The 21,561-nt window shown below is 38.2% G+C and overlaps 1 protein-coding gene across 4 annotated transcripts in view; it reads left to right on the plus strand.

The window, feature by feature from the left end:
- The window catches only part of ZBTB37 (zinc finger and BTB domain containing 37), a 30,348-nt gene that overhangs the window by 5,513 nt on the left and 3,274 nt on the right, over positions 1-21,561 (plus strand). For 2 of the 4 annotated variants that reach the window (XM_087438084.1, XM_087438082.1), the window contains exon 4: positions 4,725-21,299. In XM_087438084.1, the coding sequence (XP_087294210.1) occupies positions 4,725-5,213 (489 nt within the window). In that variant the 3' untranslated portion in view covers positions 5,214-21,299. Of the gene's footprint in view, positions 1-374; positions 2,708-4,724; positions 21,300-21,561 lie in introns of those variants that run through there. The other 2 variants (XR_015553996.1, XM_087438092.1) reach the window with 2 other exon arrangements.

Genomic DNA, 21,561 nt, shown 5'->3' on the forward strand with positions numbered 1-21,561 from the left:
ATAAATACACAATACACATATAGATAAGACCATATAGACTTCAGTGACAGTATTGTGGGAATAAGAGTGCTTAAAAGGCAATTACTGTAATCAGTATCCACTTAAGGAAAGTCTTTGCAGGAAAGTTTAAATGCAGTTTTTAAAGAAGTAGTTAGAAAGAGATAACTTATTTCATATGTAGCAGAGATAGGGATAAAAACTGGAATTCTACAGGGGTGTTTACCTGACTGAAGCAGAAGGTACAGGCTATAAAGAAATAGGAGATAAATATTATTGTCTAGAGATGATATTAAGAGATGAGTTAATATATGCCTTAATGTATATGAAAGTTTATTATGGTGAGTCTATTCACAGTTATTTTTTCCCTGCCACAGAGATCCAAAACAGGACATGGACTTACATTACAGGAAGAACAAATTCTGGTAAACTTGAAGAGCTTCCTGATTATAAGGGTGATTAAACTGAAACAGACTACTAAGGTCACTTATTTACTCAAAAACGTTCTGTGGCTTTTTTTATTTTTCTACCACATGAAGGTTAAAATACTTAGCCTCATTTTCCAAGTAATTTATAATCTTTCTAACTCACCTTTTCCCACCATTCACTGGCATTCACTGTCTGTCCCAAATAGGCAGGCTTTCCCTGTGTGTCAGAACCACATCAAGCATTCCTGTCTCTGCACCTTGAATCTGGGGTACCCTGTTCTTCCCAGGTGTCTGGGTCCACCCAAGGCCCAGCTCCTAGTCCATCTGCCCTACCTAGCCCAGTCCTCTGTGATCTCTCCTTCTTAAATCACTGTAGCATTTACAGATGGATGATATAATTTTTCCTAGTTCTCTGCTGACTTATAAATTCTTCTTTGTCTATTTCCATTAATTTCGTGTCTCCTTCTAGATTGAAATCTCCTTGAGAGCAGAGTCCACATTTTCTAGTCTTTGTATATGACGGTGTCTTATCAGGTGCCCAATAAATAGGAGTTGTTTACCTCTAGGTAATTCTGAGTAACTAAGGTTCCTTAATAGATGCCCAATAAAGAGGCAGCTACTAAATAAAGTATTATTTAGTTGTCTGTGGAATCCCCAGTTTGGGAGATCTTTAAAAAAAATAAAATTAGTGAACCAAATCAGATGATTTTTGAAGTCCCATCAATTCTTTGAGTCTCTGATTAGTAATTGCAGATTAGGGTGGTAGATGGCTTTAAAGGAGACATCAAGAATCTAGACTGTTATTTGTTTTAGAAAATATGGAAATCATTCATTTATATGGAATAATTCGTTAAAAAATAGTTGTTGAACACCTGCTACGTACCAGGTACTGAGCAAGTTCTGGGATATTCTGCAATGCAGAATGTCCCTGTGCTTACAGAGTTTACAATGTAATAGGGAATTGCCAAGTGGGGGGAGTGAAATGATCTACCTGTTAGTGACAGAGACAACCAGGAGGCAGCCATTTTTGTTCCTGCTTCTTTTTAAAGTTCAACAGAGGGCCGGCCCTGTGGCTTAGCGGTTAAGTGCTCGCGCTCCGCTGCTGGCGGCCCGGGTTCAGTCCCGGGTGCGCACCGACGCACCGCTTCTCCGGCCATGCTGAGGCCGCATCCCACATACAGCAACTAGAAGGATGTGCAGCTATGACATACAACTATCTACTGGGGCTTTGGGGAAAAAATAAATAAATAAAATTTAAAAAAATAAAAAGTTCAACAGAATAAAACTACCAAAGATATGTTGTTGCTTTTGACAAGACCTAATCTACATTTCATGCTCATTTATTTTGCTCTTTTATCACAACTTTACTGCAATAACTTTTTAGGGGACATCGATTGTAATGTGTGAGTTTGTGATTATAGTTCATCACGGATACCAAAAATACATTTACTTTCTGCTTGTGGACAATGCTGGTATGACATTATTCTCCTTATGGTTAGGCAGGATTTTTTAGGAAATTGGTACCCTCAAGATTGTGAATAATATTGTGTTTGTAATGTTTAATAATCACTAACATTTATTGAGCTACATTAAGCACTTTAGTGTATTAGCTCATTCAATGCTCATAGCAACCTATGAGGCAGATGAAGAAACTGACGCATAGAGTAGTTAAATAACTTGCTCAAGGTCACACAAGAAGTAGGACACAGGTTCCAGCACCTTTAATTGCTATGCAGTATAATAACATGCATTCAGAGTATTTCAGGGTACTCTTAACCGTGTTTGATTCTCCTGAGAATCCAATAGAGCTGGCAAAGCATATGCTAACCTTCTCATTTTGTGGATGGGAAAACTAAGCCTCAGAGAAGTTATTCTGTGCTTTGTCTGTGGTTACACAGGACCTTTTAGTGTGATAATCCCTTACTGTTTATGTGAGTTCAGTTGTGATTATCCAGGAAAATGGAGGAGAAAGAAGTGTTATATAAAACAATTCAGCAGTCATCTAAAACCTCAGTCCTACTATTCAACACTTGACTCCACATAGTGCTTCCCAAACCTGCTGAGAACTGCCTTGGTTCTGTTGGAAAAGCTGAAGAGCACTATCACCTAACATATGTGAAAGGAGATAAAACACATTTTTAGAAATTCTAGAAAAGGGCACAAGATTAATTGCTAATTAGATAAATCTCCAGTTAATCCAGAGTCAAATTTTACATCTTCTCCTCTTTGCATTGGTACTTTAGCCTCTGCTGAACATATATAATTCCCTTCTCCATATTTAAACTGCTTATATACATATATAAGCTTTTTGTTCAAAACATATGTAACACATATGTGTTTTATACTATATATATATATACACACATATAATGACTTCAGAAGTCAGCAAGCTAAAAAAATCAGTAATTTCTGAAGAGTGATATTTTAATACAGAATTTTGAATGAAAAGCATTTATAAATCCAATATTTTTAAATTATTCATTTAAAGGAATATATTGTTCCTACTCCCAGCTTTCAGATAGAAGGAACCCATGTTTATTTCCTATATTAAATACTTTGACTATTTAGATTATTAATGTTCAGATTAGGGAAAACAAAATTAAGGTCTTATTTGATTGATATTAAGGAGTTATTTTTTTAGGCGTAATAATGGTATTTTGATTATAATAAGAAAAAAGAATCCTCATCTTTTAGAGATGCATACTAGAATATTTATGGATGAAATTATGTCTGGGATTTTCTTCAAAAGTAATGTGAGAAAGAAGAGAAATAGTTGAGGGTGAAGAAAAACCAGAATTGTCCATGGGTTGACAATTGTTGGGTGATGGGGATTCAACATTCTATTCTGTATAAAATTTTTAATAAAAAGTTTTAAAATATGTATCATTTGACCTTCATAAAGAAAGAAAGTAAATCAGAGAGAAAAGGAAAGCGTTTATTTTGCAGTGACTTAAAGCGTTAGTTATCTAATTAACAATAGCAGAGTTGTAATGCTGCTTTTATAATAATTGCCTTTTTTTAATGTCTTAAGTAAATTTATTATCACAATGTAAGAAATTTAACTTGGAGGGAGATATTTTATAAACTAAGAGAGATTGGAGAAATGATTTGTAAATCACAGATTATTCTATTTACTTTTAATAATCTGTTTAAATCAATTCAAAACCACTACAAATAATAGGTATATAAAATTAGATGATAACATGTCTGTGCACTGTATGTCAAGGACACTTACCTTTTAGTATAAGCAGTTTGAAAAGTGAATTAGCAACGTTATTAAGATTATGTATTTCCCGTGTCTCTTTGTTTTGTCTTTTTTTGTGCAGAAGTTTTATCTTTTTGTTCAGAGGGCAAAATCAGAAACCAAATCTTGTACTTCTTTCGCTGTGGTATCTGTCGTTGTATTTGGTGGACGATAGTCAGCCAGTAAATACTTACTGAGTATCAGTTTGTGAAAAGGTTATAGGGAGGAATAACTAAGTTAATAAATTCATATCTAGGTCTAGTTTCTTATCTCAGCTCTTCTGCCAGTTTGCTCTGAGGTCAGTTAAACTTTGGATAGTCTTTAGGATGAAGATAATATGTTGGTATGGTAGGAAAATATTTTGGGGCAAAAAGCAATACTATTTCCTACAAACTGTATATGTTTTTATAAAGCTAGTTAGTACTGGATTAAATTTTGTTATTAATGATAATGCCATAAATATAATTTATAATGTGCTTGTCATAATGTATTCTGTACTGTAAGATACAGAAGCCATTAGCCATGTCACATGTGGCTGTTTAAATTTAAATTTTAATTAATTGAAAGCAATTAAAATTAAAAATTCATTTCCTCAGTTGCACTAGCCGTATGACAAAGGCTTAATAGCCACATGTGGCTAGTGGCTACTGTATTAGATGGTGCAGATTATCGAACATTTCCGTCATCATAGACAGTTCTATTGCACCAGCACTGCCTAAGTACCTACCTGATTGTCTAGAATATAATTGCAAATTGGAGTCCAAGAGATGGTAGGAGTGGGCTCAGATTCTCCTATCACTGTAAAATAGAACGTTCAGCAGGGAGTTAATAAGCATGCAGTTTATCTTGTTCTTTTATGGTAATGGAATAGTGTCCTCAGATTTCTTTTTTAATTATTATGTTAACATCTTTACTTTTTGGTAGTAATTAATTTCCTGTTGGATCTCTACTAAAAATAAGCATATAGCTTAGTAACAGGTAAGAATAGATTTGATTTCTTTTAATATGTATACTTAATGGTGTATGTTCTTTCTTATTTTCCTCACCTGGCACAGGTAGACGAGTCAGCAATGATGGGAGTAAGTGGCTACGTAGAGTATCTCCGAGAGCAGGAAGTATCTGAGCGATGGTTCCGGTACAACCCCCGTCTCACCTGCATCTACTGCGCCAAATCTTTCAACCAGAAGGGGAGCCTGGACCGCCACATGCGCCTGCACATGGGGATCACACCGTTCGTCTGCCGCATGTGTGGCAAGAAGTATACCCGGAAAGACCAACTGGAGTATCATATCCGCAAGCACACAGGCAACAAGCCCTTTCACTGTCATGTTTGTGGCAAAAGTTTCCCCTTCCAGGCCATCTTGAATCAGCACTTTCGCAAAAATCACCCTGGCTGTATACCCCTGGAGGGGCCTCATAGCATCTCCCCTGAAACAACTGTCACGTCTCGAGGACAGGCCGAGGAAGAGTCACCTTCACAAGAAGAGACAGTTGCTCCTGGGGAAACCGCCCAGGGCTCTGTGTCCACCACTGGGCCAGATTGAAACATTGAGGGGGAGGGGGCAGACCCTCTTCCCCTTTGGGCAGTAAGCAGCCAGCATCAGGGCCATGGGCTGGTACTTAGATTCACAAAATGCCACATCACTAGGTCGGAAGATGCTCCCAAGATGTTGCCAAACTAGAGGATCAGCAACATAACAAAAGCACTAGAGGCTCTTCCCTTCCTCCTTCCCACCTCACACTTTGGAAAATAATCAAGCAAATCAACTTTCTAATTCAGGGATCAACAGCCTTGGTTTGTTAACTTTATAAGAAAAAAAATTTTTAACAAAACAATGATAAATGGTCATTTATCTACCAGTCATGTTTGAACACTGTACTTTGGTCCATACTATCCTGGTGGCTGTAATTGCCCAGATCTAACAGACACAGCAGGAGCCTTGGTCATCTGAACCAGCCAGACACGAGAGAAGAAAGTAATCATGAGGATGAGGAGGAGGAGGACTTTCTTCTCTTCCTTCCCTGCCAGAACATGCAGTTTCACATTTCAAGAAGGCAAAAAAAGAATCCTGGTGGTTCTTATTGTTGTGGAAGGTTAGACCTTATCTTTGCCCTGACTAGGCATCTGATACTTTGCCTGGTTGTTTCGTGTAAGCAGCCATCTTGGAGCAGTATTCTAGTGGGCAGCATCACCTGAAGCACTTTAGGCAACTGGAAGTGAAATGAGCAGCCAAGTGTTTGCAGTAGGTACTGCTACATTGAGGAGCTTGAGTGTTGTGTTGAGGAAGAGGGGAGCAGGGAAGGAAGTGTTTTTGTTTTGCAAATGTCGAACAGCACAGAGCAGTACTGCAACTTCCTGATTGGTATTGGTAAACCATAGTGCTCATATAACTTCGGGTGTTAGGAAATGGCTCTAGTCCAGATGAATTAATGTGTTAGGCTGACTACCAAAGTTTCGTCCAGTCTCTTCGGCTCCTAGATTCACATAACAGCAATATTATACATCAAAAACGTCTCTTTCCGGTGAAATGAGCCTGGATTGTATTTTTAAATCCACAGGTCTCCATGTTTGATAACTTTTATATGAAGTTTTAAACACATTTTTTCCGCAATATTGTGGTTGAAGAAATTCAACACTATGGTTCTTACTGCAACCACAATACCATTTCCTTCTGCATATGTAATAGTTTATATTTTCAGTCCAATAGAAGAACCTCACTAAATCCATGTCTCACGTCTGCAAACCTAGTAATTCATAAACCAACCATCAGCAAATTGCTGATGACTCCAAGAGCTTTGCTTTTTAATAATATACTACAGGGCATTTACCAGAAAACATCATGCACAATCATGTTGCAATAAATTGATCAAGGGATCACTTTTGATCAGGTTTGGTTACTTAATCATTCCTAAGACTTTTAAAACTTTAAGGGACCTTTTTGGTAATCCTGGGTATTTCTGAGATTTTTTATCCAGCACTGAGAGTCAGAAAGAATTTACCAAACATGTAGAGCTTTAGATGCCCTGTTTTGCATGCAGAGAATGAAGGAAGATTATTAAAGGATGCAGGCAAGTAGATGTTACAGTACAAGTTACAGAGCAAATAGAAAAAAGAAAAATATCTAGCTTCTCTTAATGTCTAATTTTTTTAAAGCATATTTAAATATGTAGTGGTTTAAGAAATTGTTTTGGTACAGAGGCATAGGTGATTGTAAAAGAGATTTGGGAGAGGGGCTGGTCATGCCTGCGCTGGTGAGCCATTTGTGAGAATGTTAGCAGTGTGCTCCCTTCCTGAGAGTGCTTTGTGGTATGTGGAAAGGTGGGTAGAAAAGAATGGCATTTCTTTGATGATAGGAAATTAGAATGCAAAGGGTCACTCTTAAGCAATCTGAGAATTGTATATATACATACAGCTGCACCGTATCACTAGAGAATGGTTATTTTCTCTTCTGGAAAAACATAAAAATGCATATTTTAATAGGAACATAATGATGTTACCATTTGATGAGAACCTACCCTTAAACATAGTGTCGAAGCTGTATTTTGTCTTTAGAAAACAGACTGGGGCACTCTCCTCCTTACTTGGGCAACAATGCGATAGGATAAAAACTGTCACCTAGGGCCATCTTAGGGACCAGCTGTGTTCTGTGGCATAGAAAAAGTGGAGTTGAAATTAGACTAAAATGTTTAGGGAAACATTTGGTAATCAAGGCTTTCAATGGACAGTTTTGCTATTACTAAATAGGCAAGGAGGTGAGAAGTACAGAATATGCTGCTTTAGATGGAGCTTTTAAGCCTACCAAAAAAATTTTAAGTCCATCCTACTTTTGGGAAGTAGTATACTGGAAAGTTCTTTATTGCTTTGTTAGTTTCTTAGATTTTTATGTGAGAAAATAGAGCGTTTTAAACTATTACCAAATTGTGAAGGTGAAGTGCAGTAATTTCTGTAAAGAGAAACTTTGCAGCATTTGTCAGTACTCCATCCGTGGTTAGCAACAAGCATTTTAAATGAAGTAGGGACTGTCTAAGAGATGTGGAAATGCTGTGAGTGTTTTCCCAGTTCCCCCTCCCTTTTCATTCCCTTCTAATAGGTTTTTGCTGTATTGATACTGTGAATAGAGTGCTCGCCGGCCATCTAGGACCATTTCAGCACAATCCTGTTTGCTGGTTCTCGCCTCCTAATTGGCCTGCCCAGAGCCATGAAATTCATGAAGATTCAAGCCAGGCTAGCTTTTCAACAGATTAAAGTTTCTAAAAGCAATTTCCCCATTTTAGTTAGATGAGATATTATAATTCTAAATAACTATCCAAGATTCTTATCCAGGTTCACTGTGACGTTGTCCTAGTTCTTAGCTAACATCACTGTAGGTCGTAGGAGTTAGTAGTGTTCTATCTACATTAATGAATAGCTATATTGGTGTATGCACAGAGGATACCTCTCTTAAGGATGTACTAAATGGACTTTAGCTAATGCTGAAAAGTCATTACCAAATCTTAACTTGCACATGTCACCTTGTGAAGGGAACTGCATTAGCAATGAGAGCTAAATCATTAAGTACTTTAATGCCGTGAAATAGCAAACACTGGGACCGTTTTCGTTCATTGAGTGGCACTTAATAGCAAAGGAACTACCCAGTCTACTCAGCAAAAGAAGAGAGATGGCAATATATTTATCTACTTTCATTCTAAGAGGTACCTTTTATTCTCTCTGAACTCTGATACCAGTATAAAATATAGCATTGGCATGAACAGAAACACTGTACTTAGGCAGCAAGGCTCTTTCTAATGACTTGTTCTCTCTTTACTCAGAACCATATTTACCTCTGAACTGAGTTGAGTTTTATTTTATGTAAGTGGCAAAATACCCCCACCCCATTTCTTTATACCAGAAGATTGAATCTAATTTTGAATATGTAGAAATAAATTAGTTCCTAAAGGATAAAGAGTGGAAAAGAAGAGAGAGAGCAATTAAGGAAGGTTTTCTTGTTATTTTGTTTTTTAATATTTTTTAATGTTTCCAGTTCGCTCTGCATCAGTGAAACAGGGTTCCCAAAGATGGTATGACAATAGAAATAAACCATTTTCCTCCTAACTTCATAGTTGAAATCTGGCTTTGGTTGGAAGTGGTCTGTGGAAGAGTGAAATAGTGAACTTCATCCTTAATAGCTGAATAGTGTTTGGTCAAGAAATAACTTTTAAAAAGTTTTAGGTGTTACTTGACACTAATTTTGTTTCTTTTAACTGGTAAAAAACTACATTTTGTTTGACTAGAAGATCTAATTTAAAGAAATAAAAGCAATGAGTAGTGGAAAGGAAATTAAATTGAACGAAGACAAAGGTCTTCTTAATCACAGTGGAAAGGCGTTTAGTCAGGAAGGAGTTGGAATCCCGGAAGTTTTTCTTTTTTCAGATACAACAGATGTGATTTTTTTTTCTTCCTCAAATGCCTGTCTCCTTATCTGTGTACTTATTAGTTCAAGGAATAACAGATAAGTCTTTAGTGAACTCAGTCTTTGAAAATGGAGCTCTTTACTTATGCCATGTGGGGAAGAGTACAAAATATTGAACCATTTCAGTTGCTGAGATTTAGAAAAGGGACAAGTAATTAAGTCAGGTAAATCCCTAAGTTTGAGAGGATGCCCCTTAGCAAAATATATCCCTAGGACTTATGAATTAGATCAGGGTTCATCAAACTATAGCCCCGAGGCCAAATTCTGAGGCCACCTGTTTGTGTAAAGCAAGTGACAGTGGAACAGGGCCACACCTATTCATTTAGCTGTTGTTTATGGCTGCTTTCTACTGTAATGGCAAAGTGAGTACTTGTGACAGAGACCACGTGGCTTGCAAAGCCTGAAAATATTTACTGTCTGGCACTTGACAGAAAAGTTTGCCAACTCCAGAATTAGATTCAAAAGAATTACCCCCCAAATTTGTCACTCCTGCCATTTTGCCTTTATAATAGTTGAGTTGAGGTTTTAAATTCCTACCATATATGCATCAGTTTCGTGAAAGAGTTTGCCATCTTTTTCTAGATCCTTTGCTCATACTCCTCTTCGTGCTCCCTCTTACTGATCCCCATTGCTTTAAAAGCATTTAGGATAGGCCTTCTGATTTGTCCTTGCCTTGAAGGTGCAGGTAGATTAAAGTTTAGGGCGGTAGTTACAGATATAACAGTAATTTTTAAAAATAGTTCCCATGCATAATAATGTAGGGTTAAATGAGTACCATGTTTACATAAAATACTATAAAAAAGTTAATGTTTTCATAAGTAAGTTTTGCCATTCCCCTGAGTTAACTTGAACTGGTTTGCTTAATGATGGCAAGAATGAATTTATTCCCACTACTATTAAAATTAATTTCTGTTATGAATAAGTGGTTTGATTCTTATCCAAAGTACTGTTTTTCTAGATTAGAAGCCTCTACCCTTTTCCTGTACCATAAATCTTCATTTTAATTTCCTCAAGTAAACTCACTCTGTTCCATGTAGAGTAGTAAAAAGCCAAATCTTCTGTTTTTGTAGTGAATATTTTAAAACGTAATGAAACATCTGAGGATTTCAGATTCTTCTTAGACCTATCTTCCAATTTCTGTTACTGTCTGTAATTCTCTAAATATGTATTGGGCCATTATGAATTTGCTGTGAATGTTTATTCCTATTGTTCAAATAGCTTATTTATGCCAGATGTGGAAAAAATGAAAAATGTTAGGATGATGATAAACAGAATTCCTTGCAAGAGGAGAGTATAATTTCTCCCCATTTGGAAACAATACATGGATTTCTGAGTTAAATTGATTTATCTGGACATGTGTTCTAGGCCATGCTGATACATTACAGTGAGTTTGATTCTTTGTTGGGAGCTCTACCAACACAAAAGTTTGGAGGAGTGACCTAGCTTCCGATAGGGCACCTCTTCACTAGGCATTTTATTCTTAAAGTTGCCTTTTTCTAAGTTGGTTATTAGTAAGTTTTATATGATATACCCTCAGAGTGATAAATAATCCTCATCTATAAGATTCCAGAATATTTGCCTAGGTTAAATCTGCCTTGTCTTAGGCCACTTATAGTAATAGTGGGCTCTTTAGATTTTGGAGTGTTGCTTTTCTAATTAACTTGTGATTCTGATTAATCTGGGATATAGGTCTTGTGAAAGAAATTGGATTTAGATAGCCCAATGACTCATCTGCATCCAACTCTATTTGAGGTCTTGGTAATAGATGTCATTTAAATATGAATTTGCCAAGCATTATGACTTCTTTGGTAATTATCAGTCTTATGTTTTGCCTTCTTTACTTTTTGGTCTGTTTCTCAGTTTTCAGTCTCCTTATTCTTATGTGGTGTAATACTTTTACTTTGCAATAAGTAGGTTTTCTTGCCCAGGACAAGCCAGAGTTGGGTATTATGAGTACTTTGAAACACCTGACTTAGTTACATTCCAAAGGATGTAATTGTTGATAAGAGCAGTGATATCAAAACCTGGAAGACATCTGCATAGGCTATCCAGTTTTGTTGTGCAGGCAGACTATCTTTTCCCTCAGCTGTGAGGAACAGCAATGACTTAGAAAGCAAATATTACTTAAAATATACATTATCTTCACTGAGGGTATATATATAAATAAATTTATCTCACATCTTCCCCATTATCTATATAACAAATACCACCCATCTTAACACAGTTAAGAAAGGCCCACTAGTTCAAATATTGGAAGCTTTAAACAACAAAGCTAAGTTATAAAGGCAAAGCAGTTAATGAAAAAGAACCTTTTCTAATGCTTGCTTCTTTCATGTCTACTCGGTAAGTGCTGTTGAGGAGGCTGGAATTTACCATCCGGTTAGGAGAGACGTACGTACGGTATTTCATATGGCCAAGAGCACAATTTAATATACTGTGAGTCTTAGAATCTGAATTAATCCATAATGCCAAAAGTCAAAGTATCTCATGGGAAATGTTTCCTAGTCTATGAAATCACTTATCTTAAGTGATAAGTAGCGTACAGGAGAATCTGTTCCACTCAGTAAATATTAAGTACTTCTTGGTACTAGACAATGTGCTTGGATTTGTATAACAAAATTGATTTTAAACATAGTTTAGATGTGACTTCCTGTACTTGTGAGTCCTAACCTGCTTGATTGGAGTCTGGATATATGCTTTCTAAAAGCCTGCACTTTCACTAAGGAGATAAAAGATCAAAAAGAAGGAGAGAGCATTAAGTGCTTTAGTGACTTAATCACAGTTAATCCTCAGAATAATCCTGTGAGGTAATAACAAGAACTAAAAATAGCTGACTGTTTTTGAATGCTTACTATGTGCCAGGCCTAGTTCTGTGTGATTCACATTGATTAACTCATCTAATCCTTATGACAATCCCCTTAGGGGGATCCTGTTATTACCCTCACTTTAGAGAGGAAGAAATTGAAACATAGAGAGGCTGACCCCAAGCAGTCAAACACTAGAGTTGACCCTCTTAATAGACTATGTTGTCTTTAGTAGGTGTAATTAGACCACATTTTATAGGTGAGGAAGTTGATGAGCCCAAGGTTACATAACGGATAAATTGCAGAGCCAGTATTTACCAATCTGATTCCAAAGCCCACGCTGTCTCTACTACATCATAGTGACTCTTTACTTATAAAGAGTCGAGGTGAACTGGAATATACAATAGCTGGTAACAGGACTGCTCTTAGTGAACTTTTTTTGTGTGTGTGTGTGAGGAAGATCAGCCCTGAGCTAACATCCATGCTAATCCTCCTCTTTTTGCTGAGGAAGACTGGCTCTGAGCCAACATCTATTGCCAATCCTCCTCCTTTTTTTTCCGCCAAAGCCCCAGTGGATAGTTGTATGTCATGGTTGCACATCCTTCTAGTTGCTGTATGTGGGACGCAGCCTCAGCATGGCCGGAGAAGCAGTGCTTCGGTGCGCGCCCGGGATCCAAACCTGGGCCGCCAGTAGCGGAGCGCGGACACTTAACCGCTAAGCCACGGGGCCAGCCCTAGTGAACTTTTAATTCAAGAATAAGAGATTGGACCATTTCTTCGAATGGTAATAGAATTGACCTCTGAGCAGATGTTGAATGGTAAATAATATTTTCTGGGCATATTGTCCACTGATTCAGAGGAGTCACCCATGTGGTAGGTCTAATTGTGAGTGAGTGAATGAGTTACTACCAAGGCAAAAGTTGAAAGAGCATTCCAGTTATCTATTGCTGTGTAACAAACTACCCTAAACTTCAGTGACTTAAAATAGCTATTTTATATATTTCATGCTGTGAATGAGAAATTCAGGAAGGGCTCATCTAGGCAATTCTCTTGCTCCCTGTGGTGATGACTGAGGTCACCTGGTAGTATTCAGCAGGTAGTTGGACTGGCTGGAGTGCTCAAGATGTCCGTACCTACATGCCTGATACCTTGGCAGGGAGGGCTAGAAGACTGGGCTCAGCAGGCTTCCTCTCCCTCTCTGGAGTCTCAGGGACTCTTATGTGGCATCTCCATCAGGGTAGTAAGACGTTAAGTGGCAGCTCAGGCCTCCAAGAGACTGGGCAGAAGGTGCCAGTGCTATTAAAGGCCAGGCCCAAAGCTATCATAGAGTCATCGCCATACACTGCTGGTCAAAGAAATCACTGGTCAGCCCAGATTCAAGAGGAGAGGAAATACCTTACCACCTGATGGAAGATGTGTCAAGGATTTGGGCCCATCTTTAATCTGTTGTGGGCAGCATTAGGTTTTTTGATTTGTCTTGACTCTTCTGTGTTCATTCATTTGGGTCAGTTGATTGTGCCATAGAAACCATTTGTTATATCTCCCATGGATCAGGGGAGCCAGGGGAATGAGACAAATACCTGGAACAGATTTCATCAGCTACCCACCCCCTGAGGTTCATTTATCTTATAGCAAAATTTTCATTTTTTCTTTTGTTCCAAGTTGTGAGCATTTGCCAAAATGTGAGCATTTTCTGTGAAGCCACAGTAACTGTACATGCTAAGCCAAAAATACTCCAGAGGGAGTAAAAAGCTTACTGTTACAGAACTTGATTTATTAGAGATGTCAGCTGTATTTTAAGTTTACAAATAGGAGAAAACTTCTGTGGTATGGAAAATTTATATGGCTACTAAATCTCTTTCAACGGGAGTTTCTATTGAGTGGCTAGACGGATCATATTTTTGAGATCATTGAAAGTTTTGCTTGCATATCCTAGTCGCATCTTTACTGCCACCACACCACCTCCGGCAAAGTTTTGTGCTAGAAGATCAATAGGTTCATCCCATTTTTATTATCTTTCATATGGGAAAACCTATTGCCTAATTTTGTATATTGTTAATCCTTTAAAATTAGCAGTTGCTTACCAGCCTCTCTTGTCTAAAATAGCATCACTGAAGTTTTATGATTTTTGGTTAGATTTGCCAGATTTAGGATGCCTTATTTAAGTTCCTGCTGGCTTATAATAGTTAAACTATTAATGCCTTCAGAAGAAATATGGGCTTTAAATAAATTCTGCTCTAAAAATAATCATCCTCAAATCAAAAAACTTTCTCGGAGAAGAAAGGTCTGGGATTATCTATCCATTCCCTGTGCAGTGGATTCTTGGAGAATTAGCTGTGAGGGCTTCTTGCTGGTCATCCCCAATTATCATACAGTAAAGAGATCTGTTCCTAGGTCAGGCCTCGAGACTTGACAAATACAGAAAATAGAAGGGGTACTTGGGGCTGAAGACTTTAATTTAGGGCTCTGCAAAATGCTGGGAAGGGAAAAAGAAGACTTTGACATTTGTATTTGATAACCAGGGATGGAATGTCTGAAGCATTGAGGCATCAAGATTAAGTAGATTTTATCATGTAAAGATTGGGGCAAATTTTAATGAATAAAAATAAATGAGCCTTGGGGCAGGCCCAGGGGCGCAAGCGGTTAAGTGTGCGTGCTGCGCTGCGGTGGCCCGGGGTTCAGATCCCGGGCGCACACCGACACACCACTTGTCAAGCCATGCTGTGGCGGCATCTCATATAAAGTAGAGGAAGATGGGCACGGATGCTAGCCCAGGGCCAATCTTCCTCAGCAAAAAGAGGAGGAGGATCGGCAGCAGATGTTAGCTCAGGGCTGATCTTCCTCACAAAATAAATAAATGAGCCTTAACATTTTCTTTTTGATCCACATTTCCACTCTGATGTACCTCAGAGTCTGCTCTTTGTGACAGAGAAAGCCTTTGAAAATGTATTCCCAGGGAATGAGAAATCTTATGCTGATCTATGGAAATGTCACTCATTGTGTATTTTATAGCTCTTTGGGCCCTTCTCTAGATTCTGTGACTCTGAAGTTTGAAATCATCTGGTGGTTGCATGAGTGTTAGGTACTATGGTCTTGAATTGCACAAGAGAACAAGTCAGGAGAAAGGGACCCTGTCGGTTGACAAAATATTCTTTCTTTTGAGGGTCACAAGTCTAAACCATTTCAAGCCAATCACAGCAACCTGAATGAGTAGAAATTCCTTAAGGTTTAGATTTCTGCTTTTAGCTACATCTTAAAGCAAATGTTTATGACATATTTGAAGATGATCTACTGAGTTTCCTATAAAGTAATGAAATCCTAACTGTAGTGGTTCTTTAAGAACCACTGCAAAAACAGAATTACCACACAGGAAACAAAGCTTAAGATGTGTTTCCTCTGGAAGCCAAGATGCTAAAACAGGGGTCACTAAGAGTGTGACTGAAATCCATCTCTGGAATGGCTGTCAGTCAGATAGCAGAGATAGTTAGAATTTATATGGTATTTCTAATATTTTTACAAAAATGATTTTAAATCATTTAACTTGAAGTTTAAAAAAATAAGCCTGTTTTCTTTTTGGAAAACTCGCCCAATAAAAATAACACTAATATAATTCAATTGTATATGCATGTGCATTGAACACAGAGTGGTATACTAAAGATAGTTCATGCAGATAACTTTTGTGGGAAGTTTAGCTATTTTCTTAATATCTTTTTCATAAATGTATGTTTATAAATATATTTACTCATCCACTATGACCTTGGTAGCATTAGAAGCATTTTGTTAGCTGTAGCATTGATTCTAAAAATCAAATTCTTGGCATAGTAGGCTGTGAGAGCTTTTTGTTGCTTTGTTTATATTTCAGCTAAGAAAATTATTTCTTGCACTTTCTATTTATGAAGATGTTATAATACATTGCACCCACTTAATGCACCTGTTCTTTAGAGACAGAGATGTAGGTGTTAAAGTGAAATGTATGTTTAAAAGCCTGGCGAAAGGAGGAACCTCAAAGTAACAAACTTGGCTTGCATCTACCTGAGACAAGCTGGCGTATAAGATAAAGTTTAGATTGCAGGTAGCTGTTGGGATAGGCGTGCTTTTGCTGCAAGTTGCAATATTGTTGTAAGTTGTCAGCTCTGTATGTGATTTTATGTGTGTATGTGAGAAAAAGGTGTCTGATGAAGGCAGATAAGTAAATATAGAATATTCTACCTCCCATTAAAGACTGAGCATATTCCGAGATTGCCCTGTAGCCCCGTGGGCAGGAGGCTGGATTCCTCAGCCACTGTCTACCCCATTCTTTTTTGTACTCGCTTCAGCTCCTCTACCTCTGAGCACTTGGCTGAAGAAAGAGTGTAGCTTTCTGTAGCAAGCAAAAGAAAGCCAGACCCAAAATGTAGAGGCTGCAGTATCTCAGTTCTCCTGTCTCGTTCAGATGTTAATGTTTGGTTTTATTGCTCAAATCAAACAGTGTCTGAACATTTGGGTTTAGTGCTTTTATCCACTGGCTTCTGTTTGGCAAGAGTAGCCAGTGGAAGTGGAGTCTTTCTGTTGTTTTTAAAGATGTACCCAATTCCTTTTAATGATGTGAAACATGTTTGAATCCTGAGGTTTTGGTTTTTTTTTAATTGCCATTTGCAGTCCATTTTTGGGGGACTGGAATTATAACCATATTTTCCTGATAATGAGCCTTCTGCCAGTACCTTAACATGGAGGTATGCATGACGTGGATTTTTGGACAACCTGTTTTGCTTTTAGTCACTCCGAAGATATTCCTGTTTTTAATGCCGATACTGTTAAAAAAAAGTCAAGGTGGTCTCGCTTGACTGTTGTGAGGGTCAGGAAGTTCCATTTCAGTGGTAAAATGCCAGCAAGCAGACCACCTAATTTTCAAATCCAGTTGTAGCACTCACCGGACTTGTTACGGCTGAGGAAGAACTATTAGCCCTTTACTAGATATCACGGAATGCTTTCCACCTGTTTCTCCTAATGCCCTGGCTGGTTGTAATGTCTAAACAAAGATTCTCTGGTTAGGAGTGAAAAGAGAGAGAGCGATCCATTTTCAGATTGTTAGAGGCTTGGCATCTGTGTTTTAGGTACTAGCTGATAAGTATTTACTTTCCTGGTGACTGGGTAAGGCATTTACGATACAGACAGTGTGAAATTCCAAATAATGAGACAAGTAGGTGACAACTGATTTAGTAACCTCTGCCCAGTGAATACAGTATGAACCCTGTAGGGAGATGAGGCAGTAAAGTCATGTGAATCTATTCACCACAGCTATTTTTTTTCCTAGCTGTAGAGTAATTGTCAGCCTGCAAGCCATTCTAATATCCTAGACTCAGGAATTAACTCCTGCTTAGGAAAATTCTTCCCTCTTGCTCATTTTTTGTTTGAGCCTAGAGTCTTGTCCTAGACCTGTCCCTAGCTGTTTTGCTATAACACATGCTTAAGGAGCAGTCTTACCTAAATCAGTAAGTTACTGTTGGCGGTGTGTGGCCTATTACAGCCAAAGTAATTTATTTAAAAACAAGACAAACAAACAAAGTGAGGAACTCCTAGGTGATTTCTTTGAGGCATGTTAAATCTGTGAATCTGGGAGGAAGCATGGAGTCGTACCTTTCTTCCCTCTGGTTTAGGTGAACACAGGTATTAATGCTTTCTATTCAGAGCTCGTTGACCTAGGCTGGTCGTTCTCCATCTTGGCTGCACGTTAGGATCACCTGAGGCATTTACAAAATTACTGGTGTCTGGGGCCCCCTCCAGACATGCACGTTTAATTGGTCTGCTATGCAACCAGGGCTTTAAAAGCTCCCCAGATGATTCTAATGGTCAGCCAAGGTTGAGAATCACTGTCTAGGTAATCCTGAGTGGTCTATGGCAGGATAACCTCAATTTGGTTCTCTTTTTGTCCTAATATATGATATCCCGGGCATGGCTCTGAGTTTAAAGCTCACAGTGGGCCAAGGCTCAGGTGGTAAAACAGATCATCCAGTTGTCCTCAGAGTAATTCTGGAGAGAGATGTTGCCATCCATCCAGTTTCTTCTCTATACCAAATACAAAGTGTGCATACGTAAGCAAAACAGATGTTCAAAGTCTGGTCTCTAGAATCCTCTTTCCTTTGCATATGTGATTTGAGTGGAGATTTTTCAACTTTACCAGCTAAAATAGAGCACTTGAAATTATTAAAAGAGCCAAGCCACCTATTTCTAAAATAAACAGGTAGCATTGTTAAAGTTAATGGAGAAAAAGAAGGATCCTTCCTGGGGTTAAGGTGATACATTGGATTATTTGTCTCTTGGCCTGTCTTCTAAGCTGGATTTCAGTGTAAAGTGACTTTCACTTTTCCTTGTTTCTTATGCATGAAATGCACTAGCTAAGGCTTAAATATTTCTGAATTTTATATGAAATATGAAATGTCATTTTAGCATCTTTATTCCAGGATGTCAAAGACCTAACCCAGTAATTCCCAAATGAGGTTCCATATCTTTCATTCTTCCCACCCATGGAACCTCACACACACATGGTAATGGGGAGGGGAGAACTGTTTAAATACCCTCAAAAAGTGAGAGCGACTATTCAAACTAACTAACTACCAAGTGATTTTTAATTCATGAAAGAAATTCATGTTTAAGAGCAAGTTCAAATATAGCAGTCTCTCTTCTGAGAGAATTCTGGGCACCGTAGAAATTTTTATTCATATATTGCCTATAGATCGATAATTTAAATTTCAAATAGGTGGTGTGTTCGAGAAGAAAAAGTGGGTCAAAGGAAAGATTAGTTAGTACAGAGGACTGAATTAGCATCAGGCTATGAAATTTCATTAAAATAACATTAAGGCCTGGCTATTTACTTAGCATGTAAATGCAGCAATGTCAGGAAAAATGCCTCCTATGCCTTAGAAAGTTTGCGAAGGCTCCCTGATATTGGGTGGAATAAAAGAGCAATAGCCTGTGGGACTTGTATGCATCCAGAGAGTAGCCCTAGAGTTTTCATAGTGAAGACCATTGTAGAGTACTGTGAACATTGTTGAACTTGATGCAAATCATACCGCACTGGATTTTAAGATTTTGGAGGGGAGAGTGGAGGAGGATGGGAAAGTAATGGTAAGAAATAAGTGTATAAACTTGTACTTTAAGCAAGGAATGAAACAAATTCCCTTTCAGGAATTCTCTATCAGGACTGTGACTTTCTGAGAAGTTCTTCTGCCCTACTGGATTGGCTGGCTGATTCCTCTTAAACCTCTAAGAAATACTTTCTGAAAGTGCTAAACAAATGCTCATCTGACTACAGTTTCACCACTCTGCCCCATCTCCCTACTCTCAACAAGAGAAAACATTCCCAAACTTCAGGCAGAAGAAATGTGTTCTGTCTCAGTCCATTAACTTTTCATCTGCTGTGGTCTGTGTTCACAGTCTTAGCCCGCTGCATTATTTTGTGATCTAACGGCAGAACTTAAATAGATCTGCCAGTTCAGTCAGGAACCAATGGCTTCTCCATTAAGAAATCTTAAAATGAGAACTTTCTGTTTTGGGCATGTCAGCGTAAGTGAGTAAAGGGAGAAGTACATTGGAAGAGCACTTAGATTTCCTGGCTCCTCATAATTTCAGGGTGGGCCCCACTCATGCTCTGCCTCTGAAAGGAGAAGAGAAGGCTGAGGGTTCAAAGATACAAAAGTTAATGTAGCCGAAATTCGGTTTCCTTCAGATGGACGCAGTCTGAAAGAAATCTGTCCACCTATTCTCTATGGTGCTTATATGGTGGGTGACAGCTGTCCCCCATCTACCTGTCCCTGGCACTGTGCCTTCCCACTGGTCACTGTGAAAAGCAGATCACACTGGACTCAGAGGCCAGAATCCAGGACAATTACCCCCTTCTTATCTTGAGCCCATCACTTGTTTGTACAGCTAATAATGTAGCATTTACTTCTCTTTAGAAAACTCTTGGGTTTGTCCCCCAAGAAATAGTAAAGCATTTAAAGGAAAACAGAAAATAAGATTCTTGTGGTAGCTATCAAATAAAGAGATTATAGGAAAATTTCACTTCCCCTAAACTGATACTGATTGATAGCAACGATCAACTATGCCCCCTCTTCCTGAGTTTTTAAAGGCTACCGTAATATTTGTAAACAACAAACTTATCTAACATTTTTTCACAACTTGCTAATCAAGGATTCATATTAAAACAGACAATCAGTTTCTAAAATGTTTTTATCCCTGAAAGGGAATGAGATAGAGTTTTTAACTATAAGAACCTACCAGTCTGTTTTTTCCCTTTGAAAAAACGAACATTTGAGGTTTGTGTCTTTCATCTGAAGCGATTGCTCCGTGAATAAAGATGCCTCAGAAAAGCCAGTGAGCCAGGCTAGAGCTCTGAGGTTGCTGGACTGGGTTTGTGCATCTTATTTCCTTAGAGAATATCTGTTTTTATTATGACCTTAATTATAAATACCTATATATAGGAATAGCATTTTCTCTCACCCCACCCTCTTTTAATCATTGTCACTTAAGTGTAAACCACACCTCCCCCCACCCCCCTTTTACTGAAAAAATGCACTTTAATTCCTAAGGAGAGTGGCTGTTCCTGGCCCTGAAGCCAGATTACTTCAGGAGGAGAGTTGAGGAAGGAGAACTCTTGCCAGACCCTGTGAAATTAACCAAATTCCTTCAAGTGAACACACAAATAATAACATCCATTTTTAAGCTGCCCCCACCCCCTGCCAAAGGGAAAAAGGAACAACCAAAATTGAAAACATTAAAATTGCCTACCCTAATTTTAGAAGTTTCACTGGAGAAAATACCCAGCATTAAGTTATTTTCTCAGCTACCAAATTGTCAGAAACTTCTGGGTTGTTTTGTGGGAGGCGGAGAATTTTTTTATTAAAAAGTCAAGTGAAAACACAGAGGCCATAAGGTATCCTGATTTGTGTCATTTCTAAGTATCAGATTTGTTCTCTCCCTTCATTTGACAGGTGTCCTCAGTCTCCTCCTGTAGATTCTGTCCTTCCCCTGATGACAAAGCCAATAGTTCTTGGTGGGGTTGCATGTCTCCTAGAGCCCCAGGAGCCCTGTTGTGTCGGGGGAGGGGGGAGGGCAGGCGGGTGGGCAGAGACGGGTTGGGGGAGGGAGATTCAGAGAAAGAGTGAAGATATGGGTTTATATAAACATATTTAAAGCAGTTTAGCAAAAGCTTTCTCGTTGAACAGCTTTAAGAACAATGTGAATGAAATCTTAGCAACTTGGTTAGTAATCTGAAAAGTCTATTAATGTATACTTGAAATTCTGTTTGTATAAAAAAACATTTTCCTCTTTATTTTAACACTGTGTAAAAGAACATTATGCATGTGAGTGGTTTGAGAATTAAATGGTTTAATACTCAGATTTAATCTCTGTCTTTTCTATATAGAGAGATTAATTTGTTTTAAATTTTGGGATTTTTTTAGTATGATGAGAATACCAAGATTTCAAGCTCCCCCTGCCCTTTCAGGATGCCTACCATCTTTCAAGATGAAGCGGTGACTCATTTCCCTCCACTTTCTTGACCCAGATATGTTCACTGGTAGAGAACAATTGAAAGCATCATTTTACCAAATGCCCAACAGCATCTCTATCCATTTCTCCTTTCCTTGGCTTCATTTCGA

This window comes from Ceratotherium simum, chromosome 2, assembly GCF_057802395.1.
Source record: "Ceratotherium simum simum isolate JZ-2026a chromosome 2, ASM5780239v1, whole genome shotgun sequence".
NCBI classification, from domain to species: Eukaryota; Metazoa; Chordata; class Mammalia; order Perissodactyla; family Rhinocerotidae; genus Ceratotherium; species Ceratotherium simum.